The sequence below is a fragment of the Anas platyrhynchos genome, chromosome 10 (genome assembly GCF_047663525.1).
Source record: "Anas platyrhynchos isolate ZD024472 breed Pekin duck chromosome 10, IASCAAS_PekinDuck_T2T, whole genome shotgun sequence".
NCBI classification, from domain to species: Eukaryota; Metazoa; Chordata; class Aves; order Anseriformes; family Anatidae; genus Anas; species Anas platyrhynchos.
This window is the reverse complement of record NC_092596.1, coordinates 467744-485000: the sequence shown is the minus strand read 5'-3', so window position 1 is coordinate 485000 and position 17257 is coordinate 467744. Positions and strand designations below refer to the sequence as shown.

The 17257-nt window shown below is 40.8% G+C and overlaps 2 protein-coding genes across 2 annotated transcripts; both read right to left on the bottom strand.

The window, feature by feature from the left end:
• Positions 1–2321: 2321 nt before the first annotated feature.
• LOC140003353 (uncharacterized) lies at positions 2322–4697 on the bottom strand. The gene is made up of 3 exons (XM_072043099.1): positions 4665–4697; positions 3200–4159; positions 2322–2651 (listed from the first exon to the last, which is right to left on the bottom strand). The coding sequence occupies exons 1-2, from the start codon at positions 4695–4697 to the stop codon at positions 3227–3229; spliced, it is 966 nt and encodes a 321-aa protein (XP_071899200.1). The 3' UTR covers positions 2322–2651; positions 3200–3226.
• Positions 4501–15319, bottom strand: LOC140003328 (ubiquitin carboxyl-terminal hydrolase 42-like). Its single transcript, XM_072042994.1, has 14 exons — positions 13982–15319; positions 12145–12382; positions 11198–11398; positions 10503–10613; positions 10241–10343; positions 9969–10036; positions 9742–9812; positions 9127–9209; positions 8098–8209; positions 7581–7721; positions 7286–7386; positions 6681–6822; positions 5719–6000; positions 4501–4924 (listed from the first exon to the last, which is right to left on the bottom strand). The coding sequence occupies exons 2-14, from the start codon at positions 12380–12382 to the stop codon at positions 4832–4834; spliced, it is 1746 nt and encodes a 581-aa protein (XP_071899095.1). The 5' UTR covers positions 13982–15319; the 3' UTR covers positions 4501–4831.
• Positions 15320–17257: the final 1938 nt, after the last annotated feature.

Genomic DNA, 17257 nt, shown 5'->3' with positions numbered 1-17257 from the left:
GAGGAAAATACTGTAATGAAAAATTTATCCAGAAACATTTCTTTGTTGTCCAAAAAACTTCTCTAAAACTTAGCAAGCTTTCATTGTGACAGTCTCATTACTTCATCACATTTGCTTTTCAGTCAGTAAATGCACAGAAAGCACTTCTGGCACAATGCTTCAATTTGCTACAATTACTATAAAGAAGAAAATAATTATGACTCAAACTACTACCACTGATCCGGGGCACAATCAAATGCAAACACGTCCCCTATACATTCAGAAGTGAAGGATTGAGACCAAAAACACAACTTCATGATGAAAACGCCCAAGTGGACTAAATAATTAAGCAAACAGGTACAACTTTGCAGTGTCTCCACATATCACTCTTTTGTTCAAGTTGTCAATTATTTTTTTTTCCTATAAAGTTGGACTTTGCCATGGTAGCACTAACATTCAATTTAAGTTCTCACCTCTTTATTTGGCAAGTTGAAGAGGAACTCTCTGCCAAAGCGTCCTGGTCTTCGTAAAGCAGGATCTATAGAATCCAGTCTGTTGGTAGCTCCGATTACCACGATCTCCCCTCTGTTATCTGTGCCATCCATAAGCGTCAGAAGAGTTGAAACAATGGAACTAATAGAAAAATATAGTTTTTATTTACTGGTTCAGTAAATTTTGTTACATTCCACATGACTTTCTTGATGCCGGAACAACCTTCTTCCTAGTAGTCATTCAAAAGTGGGAAAAAAATAGTCTACCAAGTCAGGTTTTTTTTTTTGGTTTGATAATACATCTGCAGACTGGTAAGTCATCAAGCACTTCAAGACTGTTTGAAATAATCTCTACATTAATGGAAAAGGAGTACTGCACACTTCTGCTCAGGAAGAAAATCACGGAAAATGTTCCGTGATGTTCCCTCGTGCTTTGGTAATGCTCTTTCTCAGTGTTTTTAGTCTTGTCCTTTCTACCTTGGCATCTCTCTGCAATAGCTGAGGAGGAAAGCTTTTTAGAACTACATTCAGTGTCACACTTGAGAGAGGAAGTTTGCCGCAATTTCTCACCAGGCTCAGAAGTCTCTTTGCCGTACAAAACATTTTCATTAGAAATGAGGTCACGTTCTTTTGATCTTCTTGGTTTCTCCTTGTCTCCACCGTCATCACATTGGTACTGTGCGAGGTATTCATCCTTCCCAGTAGATTTCGGAGGGTCCGCGACACTGCACAAAATAAAATCACATTTCTCACTTCTGCTGAAGGACGTGAAGATTAACAGTAAAACCTTCCAAAGGCAAACAAACAAACAAAAACATCCAGACTACAGGAACACTCGCAAAGATATGCCATTTAGAAACCTCTCCTGCGATAAGGACACCTTCTCCAGCTCCCAGAGAAAGTGTTTTTCCCCTCTTGCTTCTGAAGCCATTGCACTAAAAAAGCACATGCATCTGTCTCCCTCCACATGCTGCTGCTCTGAATAAGAGCCAGAAGATTCAAAACCACCCTATTTGGTCTCCCCACATAGCCGAAAAAAACACCAGTTGAAACAGAGTTTTCTACCTCTCTCCCAAGAATTTACATTCACGTATCCTGTGACTGCAAAAATAGAAGGCGGGGCTCAAAAGGAACAGCCAGTGTTGGAAATGAAAAAAAGCAGCCTGTTTCTTCAGAGTCTTAAGCCTATTCTACTAGGAAAACAAAACAAAACAAAACAAGAGGAGAGGAGAACAACAGCGGGAAATTTACCTATTCTCCAGGTGTTCAATTGCAAAGCCTCCGCTGGAGGATCAACAGCTGTGAATTCAGCGTGCTTAGGAGAAATCAGATCTACGTCTGAACCACAACTATTTCAGCAGTATCACTAACTTATGTTACTCTGAAGAAGCAGTCAGCACCGTTTCTATGTTAGGAAATAGCTGAACAGAGTCTGTTATTCACAGGAATTATTCAGGCAGGCTTCTTTAGGAAGGCTGGGTTTCACTAGAACATTACTAGCCTGTAAGCCTCATGGCATCACCTTCCATCTTGACTGCTAAACCTCCTTGCTCCCTACTATCTTCTTTGCCAAGATACAGCTGTCCACGTTTACTTTTCCTACTTGGCTGGACTGAATTTAAGAAGGGATCTTGCAACTCTTCCTCTTGTTTGCCACTTAATCATCACACCAAATGAAAACTATTTGCCTTTCACCTCTTTATTTCAGGCATTCTTTCCTAGTGGTCATTTAAAAACGGAAAGAAAAAGTCCATCAGCTTTTTTTTTTAATATCCAGCAGACTGTTAAGTCACCAAGCACTTCAAGACTGTTGGAAATAATCTCTACATTAATAGAAAAGGAATTCCTCAAACACACTGCGGCCGCTTACCTTTAATACACTCGTTGGATGAGACGGAGCTGTATTTCTTGCTTTCGCCTGCACTGGAAGGCTTCCCTTCCTTGTAAGGTTGTTTACTGCTCTCACTTCTGCATTGCTCACATGAAGAGCCATCTGGAGGATGGGATTCTTCCTTCTTCTCCCGCGTTATCTTCTGGAAATGAGGATCTAAGTGTTCCAAGGAGCCTTTCACTTTCCTGCTGGTTCTCTTTTTTCTTCTTTTTCTTCTCCTTTTTCTTCTTGTTTTACGCTTGGGATTGGCATTGTCAAAGTGGAGCACACAGAAACACAAATCGTGAAGTCTGAAAGAAACATGCAAGTTTAAAAGAGAAAAAAAGATGTGGCACTTGTTGCCTATATGAAACTTTATTTATTTTACCACAGGTGATGATTTGCAGCATGTCAGCTATTTTGTGGTACTTTGTGCACACGCAACTTACTTTAGATGTAGCAAACTTAAGCCCTCAGATTGGAGGGCCATAGGTCCTGGTTTGTACACAGATCATTAACAATGGCTAGCTCTGGAATATGTGCAAGCAGAAAAAAACTTTTAACCTAATCCAGAATGGTGTACGGATGTGTTTCCAACTATGTGGTCCAAAGCTAGTGCTCTGAAACAATTCAGCAATAGCTTTCCTATCTTCACTGATCAACCTAACAACATGATCCCCAGCCAGCTGATGCTATCTAAGTAACTTAGAAACTACCAGAAAAAAAAAAAAAAGAAGAAGAAAAAAAGAGAAGAAAAAAAAAAGGAGAAAAAAAAAAGAAAAAAAAGAAGGAATACATGAGAAGCACCCAGAAAAGAATTAGGATAAAAAATGCGGAGTATGCTGGAATCCTTGCTTACTTGGAGTCCTTCTCTCCATGTTTATCCTTAGACTTCTTTTTCTTCTAGAACTTGTGATATTTTTGCATTTTTTTCACCACCTAAAAGCTCCTTTTCTATCTTTCTGTCTTTCCTTTCTATTTCACTTTCACTACCTTCTGCACGGGTAGATTTTCTTTTTCTGTTTCCTTCTGTTTCATTTTTCTGGCGACAGTTCTCCAAATGAGCTGACACAGGTGGAAGCGCATGTCTTTCACGAGAATGTCTTCCAGAATGTTGCTGAGATACCGAGCAACGATGCAAGTCTGCTCGGGGTGTGCTAAAGCGACGTCCATCTTCATCTCTCAAGAGGGAACCGTGAGGCCATCCACTTTTGTAATGACAATGCTTATGTGACCTGCCGTAGTAAGTTGCAGTCCATTTGTCAAAGGCTGCATCGCCGTGAGAGAACTTTCTCTCTCTACTGTCTCCTGTCGCATGAGGTGAATAGTAATCATTGTAATAGCTACAACTTTCCCACCTCCGTGCTTCATCTCGATAGTATCTTTCTCTGCTCCAACTTCTTTCCCCTTTGGATCGGTAATATCTATTGCTACCTTGTTCTGATCTTCCTCCGCTGCCAGATCTGTACTTTGAATATTTGACTGCTCTTCTGCCATTCTCAGGGCTGTTTCTTTCACCAGGGAAAGATCTGCACCTGCTTCCCTCCCAGTGCTCCTGCTTGTGACGCTTTTGATGAACAACTTCCACGCTCTGAGAACACCTCCTCTTGCTGGAAGGACCTGCTTTTTGACTCTCCTTCTCTTCACTAGGAGCATGTTCCCTCTTGCTTTGGTAATGCTCTTTCTCAGTGTTTTTAGTCTTGTCCTTTCTACCTTGGCATCTCTCTGCAATAGCTGAGGAGGAAAGCTTTTTAGAGCTACATTCAGTGTCACACTCGAGAGAGGAAGTTTGCCGCAATTTCTCACCAGGCTCAGAAGACTCTTTGCCGTACAAAACGTTTTCTTTTGAAATGAGGTCACGTTCTTTTGATCTTCTTGGTTTCTCCTTGTCTCCACCGTCATCACATTGGTACTGTGCGAGGTATTCATCCTTCCCAGTAGATTTCGGAGGGTCCGCGACACTGCACAAAATAAAATCACATTTCTCACTTCTGCTGAAGGACGTGAAGATTAACAGTAAAACCTTCCAAAGGCAAACAAACAAACAAAAACCTCCGGACTACAGGAACACTCGCAGAGATATGCCATTTAGAAACCTCTCCTGTGATTAGGACACCTTCTTCAGCTCCCTGAGAAAGTGCTTTCTCCCCTCTTGCTTCTGAAGCCATTGCACTAAAAAAGCAAATGCATCCGTCTCCTTCCACCTGCTGCTCTGAGAAAAAAGGCATAGGGGCGAGCGGGGAACAGCCAGTGTTTCTCCAGACAGTGGAGAAAAATGGAAAAACATTCTATGAAGGAACACAAGTTCTCCTTGAGGCACCAACCTGCATCAGAGTGATATGCTCAGTGCTGATCATTAGTTCTGTTCGTAACGCTGGACATACAGCATGGAATTGTACTAATTTAAATCCTTCCATTAAATACTATTAGTAGACAGATAAAACCGTAACGAACTTCCATAAGGTCTTGTCTTAATCAGACTGTGCTCATTTTACCTCGTTTCCTCTGACAAGCTGTTCAGCTGGCTGGCTGTGAGGGACTCCGTGATGATTTCTCGATTGACTGAAGGCATAGCTCCAGGCATCTGCAATCAAAACGCACAAGTCAGCAGACAAAAAAATACTATTTGTAGTAGTACTGAGGACTAGTCTTGTCAGAATTTCTCCATTAAATGGTAAGCAAGACCGTTTTGAGTTGTATGCATTATCTACACTTCAAAGATAACCCCAACTCACCTCCCAAAATCTACTTTATGAAACTTAGGAATTTTTATCTCAGCTGAGCTTAAGTTGACAAGTTGTAATGTAAGCTCTGCAAATTCTAATGGGATAATACCACAAAGTCTTACAATCACATTTGTGCTGTGTTTTCTCAGTATTTCACCTGAATTAGGAACACAATAAACACTCCCGAATACATCATAGGTGAGAAATTCTCGATGGAGCAAATCTATGTTTCAAGCAATCCATTTGTTTTAGAAAAGAACATCTCAGAAGGTTTAACAGGTTCAACTCGGCAAGTGGAATCATCAAGTTTCAGTCCGTTTTCTTTCGATTCATTAACTAACCTAATAGCACCATTTAGTGAATCGGTTTTTGGCAGCTCATGCTGGGATCTTCCTTCGTCAGCATTCTGACAGGAAGAACCGGAATGCTGCAATGTACGGACTACCTTTCCAACCAAAATTCCATTAGAGGACGTTGCATTGCAATTCCTTTTAAATAAGCCCTTTGACTCCTCCTCAGATTTTCCTGAAGATTCTGCACCGTAAGGGACTGTGTTATCAGAGCTGAGTTTAGGATTTTCATTCACTGTTGGCTCCACAAAAATCTCATCAGAAACTTTTTTGCTTGTTTGCATTTGCTTCATTTGCATTACCGAATTTGTAATTGTGGATGAAGGAACAGCCTGGTAGAGATCTTCGTCCTCCGCAGCACTGCTAAGACAGTCAGGCTGTGACACAGTCCGACGAGCAGGCAATTTATTGTGAATACTGGTGGTGATCTTCTGTTTTCTTGACGGATCAGTAATTGAAGGCCTGGTAATTGTCTGGTTTTGAACACAGGCCATCGGTGGTGCTGAAGATGGCCTTTTTAGGGTGACACCAGTGGTCTTTGCGTCCTCTTTTATGGATCCATTTCCATTTAAACGGCTTGAATTCTGTATTTAAAAAGAAGAAATGGCAAGATGGATTAACGCAAACACTGCATTTAACATTTTGAAACACAAAACTCTCCTACTGAGTATTTCTACAAATGGTCTTAACACCTACAAAGAAAAACACACTGCCCTTTAAAGATAAATGCAAGTCCAATAAGCGTATTCAATTCCTGCTTTTGGTTTACAGCCGATTGGAATCAAATTAACATCATCTTTGAAAACCAGCCAAACAACTTAACATTACCTGCTGCTATTCCCAAATATATTTATTTTCCCCTTTAAACATACCCTGAAAAGCCTGAAGTAATTGTTCTGGTGCTCAGGAATAAGACAATTAGTTTTCCCTGTCTTAGCTAAAGTGACGACGATAGGAAAAACAAGTCCTCTTTTAAATGATTCGAGGATTAGTACACTCTGCTTAAATTGTCAAAGAGCGTAGCTCTCTGTGCTTTAGAAAGCTGTCTTGGAGGTATTAAGTAATGGAGTCGCATGGCTGCACAATTTAGCAGTAACCACTGTTTGAATGACTCTGGCTGTAGCATGAAGGCTGTGAAGAAAGCTGCAGCATGGGAAGGAAAACAAAACTAAGATGCTGAAAACCAAACAAAAAACCCCACACCAAACCCCAAACCCACTAGCAGTTTGGTGCCGTTACCTGCCCTCCCACTTCCCTGAATTACCTTAATCATATGAGGAAGAAGTCGTGGTCCCATAAATCCAGCCTGCTTACTATTAGCCCCCTGCTGACCAGGAGGGAATGAACAGGGATAAGATGGTGCTGGCAAGTAAAACGCACGTTCTCCAAGTGTCAAATCATAGCGCCTTCAGAAAAGAGCAGTGATCGGAGTTTAGTTTTTCTTTCAGCCTACTCTTGGATTAAATCCCATCCTATAATTTTAGAGGAACAGTTCATACGATATGGAAGCCTTCTCTACAGAAGGCTTCGCCAAGACTACAAACTGAAAAGGAGAGAACAGTCTTCCTACTAAGACTATCACTTTCAGAACAATCATTCATTCTTACACGACAGATGACCTTCATTTTTCTCCTTCTCTAAATTAGCCAGCTACAGGTAACACATAGATAGCAATTTACACAAGTGCTGCAGTTTCAGGCCAAGCAACAAAAGATAATAAATGACACAGAGAATTTCAGGTTAGACAGAACTGAATTAGACAAATAATAATCTTTCCCTGGGATAGCAAGAAAAACACTTGCAAAACAGAAAAATATCAATAACAGGAAAGTAAATCTCTTCTGAACACATGTTAAGATTTGTTATTACCTGATATAAAAAAGTATGTAAGCTTGCTGACCAAGAACTCTCTTAATGTCAGTACGGACTACTTTAGCATCATTCATCTGATACCAAAGTCCATTACCAGCCTGCAAATAAAGACAACCATTTCTTTAGGTGAATTGCACGTGTTCCAAATGAAATCACGGATAGGAACAAAATACACACGTGTCAAATAAAAATATAATGAAATCTTTTTCCCTAGAAACAGTAGCTGCTAGTCACGCTTTCACTGGTTTGCCAGCACAACCTTTACCCTGTTAGAAATGCTGTTGACTTCTACCTTTACATAGCATATATAGTGTCCTGAGTGACAGCTGACACCGTGATGTACCAGCACCGCGTATAAGGCATAGAGCAGTGGTTCTCCCATTGACTGTGACATGTAGGCTCTCAGGTCCAAATACTCCGGATATTTCACCTCCTAAAGAGAGACCAAGAAGATAGAAAATTATCCCAGAGTACTTCGTGGACTAGCCAGAGAAAAACACTTCCAAAAAACACAGACTAGAATTTATTTCTAGAATATATTTCTAGAAGATATTTCTTGATTCACTACAAATAAGTCTTCCCATAAACAATGTTTAAGACTAGAAGTTGCAGAGAACTGTTTCCTGATGAATCAGCCTTCTCAGAGGAAAGCATATGCTTCTTGTCAAGCGGGAACTTTATTGATATTAAGAGAAAGAATAAGCCATAGTCGTTAGTCTACAATTACTGTCTGAAAATATAAACAACTTTCAGCTTTGGGGGATGTCCCATTACACAATGATATAGTTGCATTACAGTGGTAAATATACCTTGTTGATCTTTCCACCTGTGAAATCTGCAAATCTTTTCAGTGATATTGTGAGAACCTTGGAAGAACGGTGTATGGTAAATCTCTTGGATGCAGGAACCATCTTATTACACCTTAAAAACAAGCAGAGATAAGTGTTTGAAGGCATCTTCTTTTTTCGCCCCCAAAACAAACTCGTTTTAATGTCTCACGCATGCCTATGCTATTTGAATGACATTTACTTGCATAATAGGTTGGTCTTTTTTCTTTTCATAAACCCATGCACTGCGTGTCAGGTTTGTTAATACAGTGAAGAAGGTAAATTCTCCCAAAACCCCGGGCATAGCAGGAACAGGAATCTCTCACGAAAGGGTATTACCAGGTTGGATGGCAAGGTACCATTTCTTGGTCTACAAAAGTGGCTATTTGAACTCCAATCCTGGATACATTCTTTCAGCTTTCAAGGGAAATACAAATAATGAAAGTGGAACGAGAGAGCCTTGGTCCCCAGGACTAGAAATTGCAAATAATCTCCAACATAGGTCGTCTATCAACATCAAAAATACAACAGAAGCACATGGTCATTCTACAGGAGGGAGACATTTAACAGTAGGAAGTCTTCATGTACTGAGCTTGTCTGGAAAGACACTGAAACTGTCTGCCATCCTTTGAAACACAATAGTTCAGTTTGATACATTGCCCGCTCCAAGGTAGGACCTACAGTGTAAGCAGTGAAAATTAGCCACTAGCCCAGAGAACAACGGAAACTGGGCAGTTTACATCAAGAAAAGTACTGTCGAGAGCTAATAAATAGAAAGAACAAAAGTATCTCTTTTTGAATTCTGATGGCAAAATACGAGCCAGAGAATTGCAAACCCATAGGGAATGCCTCTGAACAAGACTTCCCCCCTCCAAAGAAACAAAAATCCAAGTGTTTTATAAACTTCCACAAAACTCGTAAGTAGATCCAAAGTTTAGAGGTAGTCCAACAGAGTCATGCAACATATAAAACTGACATCTAGGATTAAGACCTAATTCATCAAAATCTTACTCGCTACATTTATAGCAATTCTCTCCACCCAGCTCTTCAGGTTTCACAAAGAGTTCCAGAGCTCTGGTAACAGATGAAACCGCCTAGAGGAGCAAGAAAGAAGAGCGTAAAGTCACCGTAAATTCAAAATTCCAGAGACGTACTAGTAGTTTGTAAGAGAATCTTACTAACATACTCCAGCGATCTACTATGAGCACTGTGAAGAAGGAGGCAGAAAGAGCATGCTCAGCATTGACCTCACCTGGAAGTCATTTGACTTCGGAACAAATACTTTTCCACTAGCCTAGACAGCATCTATAGTGTGCTTTGTCATCAATACTGGGGACAAATTCATCAGTCTAACAATTAGATGTACATTGGGGTAGAACAACAGAGAAGTATGACAGCATTATAATTTTTGCAGAAAGAGAATTCTTTCCCCTTAAACCCAATGCAAATGTGGAGACTATTTACATGGGTTCCACAGAAGGACAAAGTCCAATCCACTTCCTTAGCACCACCAAGCTCTTACGTTTTAACATTATATGTGGTTTGGTTTTTTAAGGTAAACAAGTTTAATTTAGAAAGTTAGGCATGTACTTAAACATCATGAATTATATTTAGAAAACATCTTACCTTTATATCCAAAGTGATATCAAGAAATGCCTCATACGTATCCGAAACTGCTTTGCAATTCAAGCACTTCACTGGAAGCAAAATATAAATGCTTAACCTTATGTGAAGGAGACTAACTGTCTAAATTCAAGTTGTTGCCAGATACTACTTTAGACAAACTACAGACTGCTTTACTACTGACAAAAGACACAGATCAGTTCTAAGGACAGGAATATTTTTTAAAGTACCTCTCGATCTTAGAAATCCTCCAAATATTTGATGAATGATGGTGGTAGCTTGAGAAGATCTGTCCAATCTGGAAATAAATTATAATCAGACCTCAGAAGATTTAAGGCGCAGAGTTAACTCTTCAAAGAGTTTTATGAAAACTAAGGATGATGTAGACTTTCGTTGCTGATAGTAAATAAGGCACTAAAAGGTGCTAGAGATCATTTTTGATAGTAAATAAAGGACTAGAAGGTGCTAGAGAATGTATGAAAGTGAACTTGTTTATGCTTACTCGGTGCTTCCATTCAAGCACGCTTCCTGCATAGCATCAACAGTATAGCGCAAGAACTCGTGTGCGTCTTCTTGACTGCCAAAACGGAAATGTTGTCCTATTCCTAAAGAAGAAGATGATAGTATTCACCTCATTTAAAAATGAAATCATTCTTGTATTTCTAAAATCTCTCTTCTTTCTAGTGTTAAAACCACTTATACACATCAAATAAGTATTTGAAGATTACAAGCTATCGAAAAGAAACACATCTGAAGCCACTTACGACTGAGATTACTGATAACATGCGTAGGCTCGATGGCATCAACAGTGCAACGCAGGGCCTGGTTAATGTGAGTCTCCATTGTGCACATCATGCAAAAATCTTGTTCACGACCTGAAGAGTGAAAGAAGAAAGCATCCCAGTCCAGCAAAATATCCATAACTACAAACAAACATCTAAGTAAAATTTAAACTATAGATACGATATCCACTCTCCTTGCTACATTCTATTCTCCCAAGATGCCAATGTCCCAACAGTCTTGTAACATTTCATTTCACACAACTTTACAGAATAAAAATATCCACTAAGCCTGTATTCAAATGCATTTTGTGATGAGAAATCTAAAAGACTACTGCAAAGTCACATTTGTAAAGGCTGACAGGAATGTGAACTCCACAGGCTGAAAAATGTATTACTCTCTAAAATTACTACTAAATGCATTACTGTCCAATGCACTTCATTATTCCCACGAAGCAATAAATGATCCTTTAATAAATACATAAATAAATAAATTCATTCATTAAACAAACAGTGCATTAATTGCACTCCGTATGCTATTCGGAGCCCACTGCTAATACAGTGCTCAAAGCCAGCTTCTACAGGTAAAATCAGGCAAATAAGCTTGTCTCAGAATCACTGCTGTTCTTTCACCTTCAGAGCTGTCCAACAGATTTGAAATACTCTTAGAAAGTACTCACATGACTGGCCGTGCTCGAGAGAAAGCATGTAATTGGCAAGTGGGGGTGTGTAGGTCAAACACTGTAGAGTAGCATTAAGAAAACATGTGTTGCCAAGATTGTACAGGCCAACTCCAACACTTTGTGTTTCTCGCCAATCCATACAAATCTTCTCAGGTGGAAAAAGAATGCTCTGTGGTGGAGCAATTCCATCATTAACGACTGCAAGAAAGTTAAATTTAAAAAGAGATTTTGTTTGTTTGTTTCTAAGGAAGGTATTTAAAAAAATACTATTCTGCAGGAGCACCTAGAGGAGCTAGCTACAATCCAAGCCAGAAGAAAATTATTGCAGACAGCTTTAATACCGCCAAATTCAAATTGGCTGGTCAACACAATGTTTTGGGGAAAAAAAAAAAACAAAAAACCAGCTTTCGTCAACCATTTTAATTTTTCTAAGGCAAGGCTAACTGCCATTCTGTTTGCAGTACCTAATGCCAAGTTCCTCTCCATCTATAATCTTTAACCTGATTAACTCAACTACTGTTTTTTTCCTTATTATAACTTAAACCACAAGCTTAGACTTGAAATTATACGGAAAAAAGGTAAAAACTAGTAACTAGGAATGACGGTACCCCTACAGATACCAGATCTTTTCCTGAGCAATGTTATCATTCAAAAAACGTGTGAAAAATGGAAGCTGTGAATAGCAACAATCAAACACTTTTCTTTGCAAAACGGAAAAGACATGGATGAATCTGTGCATTACAAAAAGCTCCCCATATTTCTCTGTTGACTGTAAATATATCAAAATTAATTTCTGTAACATCAGTCACTTCAGTTGCCTTAGGGGATTCGCTTTTGAAGTCTTTGTTCACACTAGTCCCCTTCTCTATCAGTGCAACAAGTAAGAACTGCATTTTCTACTTTTGCTTTGAAGAAAATGGAGTCAGGATAAAGCTCACACTTACTTAGATCTCTTGGGGCAAAAGCCTTAGATTTTTCAGATGATCTACAGTAAATAGCACCTCCACGTCCTTGGGCCACAGAGACTTGGCTTGAATCTTCTGCAGGCGGTATCTGGCCCCAGTTTGCGGTGCGTGACATCAGTATTTTAGTACTTGGTTTCTTGGATTTGCCAGACCGCCTTGAAGAGGGCTTTTTAGACTTTGAAGATTTGGGCTTCTTAACTACGGTCATTGTTGACATCTGCGACAGAGACAGAAGTTCTGGTTGACGTAAGAATATCAAGAAGCATTCCAAGAAGAAAAGAATAGCAGAAGTCCTGTCACTTAATCTCAAAGAAACAGCCTTAAGAACTAAATCGCTGGTATGAATGATTTAAAAAGAATCCCCAAACTAAACACACAAAGTGAAAATTTCCATCTAAACTCTATCGGTATTACTTTTAGCTTCTGCAGAACTAGTGGCTGATGCCATTTCTTTCACTTCCGTAGGATTTTAATCCATTACAACTCTGGAGTCTTTTTAATATAAAAATGTAGAAGACATTCTCTGAGGGGAATCAGTTATTTATTGATTTCCAGAGTTGCACAATTATCTGTTAATTATTACCTATGATCTAATAGATAATTGTTGCAATTATCTATTGCTGGCGTTAGTAATGGAACACTATTACTTCACTGCCTGTGTTTTTCTGTTTCGTGTGCACAAAGGTACCCAGAACTCACTGCTCCTTTTCTTCTGTCTTTCCAGGGATCGCCCTCTACCTCACTGTCTACTGCACCAATCATGAGGGGTTTGTTGTTATTCTATAATGAGCCTAGCTTTTAAATACACCTTTTCTGGGCGTCACTTTGTGATAGCAAGTTAATTTGTGAGGGCTCCTCAGTCTACATCATGTGGTCGCTTTTTCCAGGTGAAAAAGCGGAGCCGTAAGTGGCAGTACACTAAAGCCCTGGCATGTTGAGATCCAAGAAGAGAGATGTTTGGCCCTCCTTCTCACTCCTGGGAACCATATACCTCAAAACCCACAGAGGATGGGCTATATCTCAGAGAAATCTTGGGAAAGGAGAGCATGAAGAGCACGTTTGCAAATTTATTTCTCCCTGGGCTTCTTCTGCTTCTCCACGAAATACGAGTTTGAATATAACTTTGGCAGCAGTACTTCTGGTGTTTTACTCCTACCACATTTAAAACTCCTACAAAAAACTGAAACGTTAGACTAAAAAGCAGCTCTTTCCGTTCTGCTTTGTAAAGTTGCACGTTTTCCTCATGCAAAACAACAGGGCAATGCAAGCTAGAAACGGAAATGCTGAATGTAAAACAAAACAAAACAAACCTCAGCCCTCCAGGACAAAAGCCAATAACTGCTACAAAGTCCTTTTTAAAATGCTGATTAGGTTTCAAGGTGATACCGCTTTAAATAAGCATAATTGTGTGTCCGTAGGCAGAAGCATCCATGACAGGATGAACTTCTATACTTCATGTTTTGTTACTGTCTTACTGTAGCACACAGGGACTTGTTACCTATAGGGAAACCACTAACCTAATGGAGCGTTTAAAACATAAGCTAGTTTGTTATACCAAAATGACTGAGAGAACAAAGCATAAAGTGCTTTCAGATTTCTAGCACGCCTTGATTGCTATCCATTAAACTTCAGACACGTTAAACAAAACACAGTAAATAAGAAAACTCCTAGTCCCACAGCTGGCAAATTATGTGCAGAGGTTGTAACTAGAACTTTTTTCCCTTGACATTTTACATTTAAGATTGATTTTAAATCCATTCTATATACACTTTCCGTTCCTGAAAAAACAATACGCAAACCTGAAAAATGCATTTACACGAGAAATGAAGTCGTCCTTGTCCGACTGGAAGACTAAGGTGACAGCTCCTGGGCTCAGGGATTTTCAGATAAGCTCCGATCTTCACCAGTGACAGCTCCTTTTTTCGGATTGAAAGAGAAAATGTTTCAGCAACACACTGAAAACACACTTAAGGGACAAGAAACAAAATTAAGACTGTAGTGAGAAGGAGAAAAGAAAAACAACACTGGGGAAGAAAGGAAAAGGTAAAGGAAAAAGGAAAAAGGAAAAAAGCCTTGATCTTTATACTGACCAACGAGATAAGCCTTACACATTTTTAAGTTTATTTTTGACAACTGATTGAGGCGTTACCAGGTATTAAGTACGATTCAAGAGCAAATATTAACACTAGAAAGAAGAAATCCGATCCACCACCACTGTTTCAAAATACATCCATTTCTAATGTGGAGATAACGTCTCTCTGACAAGGTAGTAGAAAAACTGTAAATACCGACAGAGCTTCCTCTCCCGATGTTCCATATACATACCGATGCTGTTCCTACACCTACGCTCTGAGCATAAATTTATGTTGACATGAGTATCGGGTGTTACTCCTCTCTTTGTTTGCCTTGAGAGACACACCTCTTGTCCACTGAAAAGTAAACTCAAGATTCCAGATCAGTTAAGACAGTTGCTATCCCCCCATTCAGAGTTCTGCAGCAGCACTGTTCAGATGTGTTTAGCAGTCTCTTTAGAAAATGTTATCACTTAGGACCTGCTTCTCAGTAGGTACACGTTTGGCCTCCGCTTAGCAGAGAGTCAATCCCAGCTTAAGCTTTCGTACAAGAGCCCCTTCACAAAACGGACTTGGGCCCTGACATAACTGAGCTTAACCTTTAACCTTGAAGCTTCCTTAAAGAAGGAAGCAGCACCCAGGCCAGGAAATAGAAATTAATCGTCACTTTACCCTGAAACGCAGTGAGCTATTCTGTGCTGGCAGGATTGCTGCCGGGCTGGCCGACGAGGCGGCGGGCAGCTCCCCGGGGCCACAGGGCCTGTCACAGGGAGCCGCCGGAGGTCTCCAAGGTCCGGGAACAGCGGCAACAGCGGCAACAGCGAGGACAGAGGGGACAGCAGCAACAGCAGCAGCCACCTCAGCCAGGGCCGTCTCCACAACCGCCAAAACGGTCTCGGAATGCTGCCGAACTCGGAGCTCCAGCGTGACGCCTTTTGAACCTGGCCGCTGGAAGGACCTGCTTTTTGACTCTCCTTCTCTTCACTAGGAGCATGTTCCCTCGTGCTTTGGTAATGCTCTTTCTCAGTGTTTTTAGTCTTGTCCTTTCTACCTTGGCATCTCTCTGCAATAGCTGAGGAGGAAAGCTTTTTAGAGCTACATTCAGTGTCACACTCGAGAGAGGAAGTTTGCCGCAATTTCTCACCAGGCTCAGAAGACTCTTTGCCGTACAAAACGTTTTCTTTTGAAATAAGGTCACGTTCTTTTGATCTTCTTGGTTTCTCCTTGTCTCCACTGTCATCACATTGGTACTGTGCGAGGTATTCATCCTTCCCAGTAGATTTCGGAGGGTCCGCGACACTGCACAAAATAAAATCACATTTCTCACTTCTGCTGAAGGACGTGAAGATTAACAGTAAAACCTTCCAAAGGCAAACAAACAAACAAAAACCTCCAGACTACAGGAACACTCGCAAAGATATGCCATTTAGAAACCTCTCCTGCGATAAGGACACCTTCTCCAGCTCCCAGAGAAAGTGTTTTTTCCCCTCTTGCTTCTGAAGCCATTGCACTAAAAAAGCACACGCATCTGTCTCCCTCCACATGCTGCTGCTCTGAATAAGAGCCAGAAGATTCAAAACCACCCTATTTGGTCTCCCCACATAGCCGAAAAAGACACCAGTTGAAACAGAGTTTTCTACCTCTCTCCCAGGAATTTACATTCACATATCTTGTGACTGCAAAAATAGAAGGCGGGGCTCAAAAGGAACAGCCAGTGTTGGAAATGAAAAAAAGCAGCCCGTTTCTTCAGAGTCTTAAGCCTATGCTACTAGGAAAACAAAACAAAACAAAACAAAACAAAACAAGAGGAGAGGAGAACAACAGCGGGAAATTTACCTATTCTCCAGGTGTTCAATTGCAAAGCCTCCTCTGGAGGATCAACAGCTGTGAATTCAGCGTGCTTAGGAGAAATCAGATCTACGTCTGAACCACAACTATTTCAGTAGCATCACTAACTTATGTTACTCTGAAGAAGCAGTCAGCACCGTTTCTATGTTAGGAAATAGCTGAACAGAGTCTGTTATTCACAGGAATTATTCAGGCAGGCTTCTTTAGGAAGGCTGGGTTTCACTAGAACATTGCTCCGCAAGTCCCTTCTATTCCTTTTCCCCTTAGAATCTGGGGATGTTTCAGCTAAAAAGGAGGGCAGAAACACTCTCCGTAGGTCTCCACCATGTAGTAAAACAGCGCTGTGTACCTGGTTAACTTCTGCAGCCAGCAAAGCATTGCTATTTGCAGCAGTGCCCTGACCCCAGCCTCTTGCTGAGCTCCGTCCTGTGCTGCTCGGATGCTCCCGCTGCTCAGACACGGGGGCTTAGAGAGCCACCGGGCCAGCACAAGCCCCCGAGCTCACTGTCAAACTTCACTTTTGGCATCTTTCACTTCACCATCGCCGCCGGACGAGGAGCCCAGCAATGCCTGACGCCGCTCCGGGCTCACCTAAACGCGGGGCAGGAAATTCAGATTCAAAGCTGCGAAGGTTTTTCTTAGTGAAAGCATGGAATGAGTGGCCATCGGTGACTAACCTTACAGGAAGGCATTCACTTTGTGAATGCTGCAGTGAGTGAAGAGTGAAGGCGTTTTCTGAGTGACCTAAGGAGAGCCCTCCCCGAAAAGCAGGACGTTTTATTGTCTATGTAACATCTCCTTTGAAGGCTCGAGCATGAGATACACCAGGTTTAAAATCTCAAGACACGGATCTGCCACCACAGAAGCAATACATTTCATCTACTAAGCCTAAATACCGTATTTTGCCTCCTCTGTAGGTTTAAAAAAACACGGCCACGCTTGAAGGAATGCATTCTCAGATATTCTACGTATTTACAGTGCTTTAATTAATACCACAGACATGTTGTGCTGTTGAGGGGAATTTGCAATTACATTTTCATTTCCAACCAAACGCAGCCTGACACAAATTGGGAGCAAAAGGAACTAATCATCTGGAAGCCGGGATATGCATCATTCGCCATTTTCTAAGAAAATGACAAAAATATAAAACCCCAGCAGTCTGAGAACGTGAG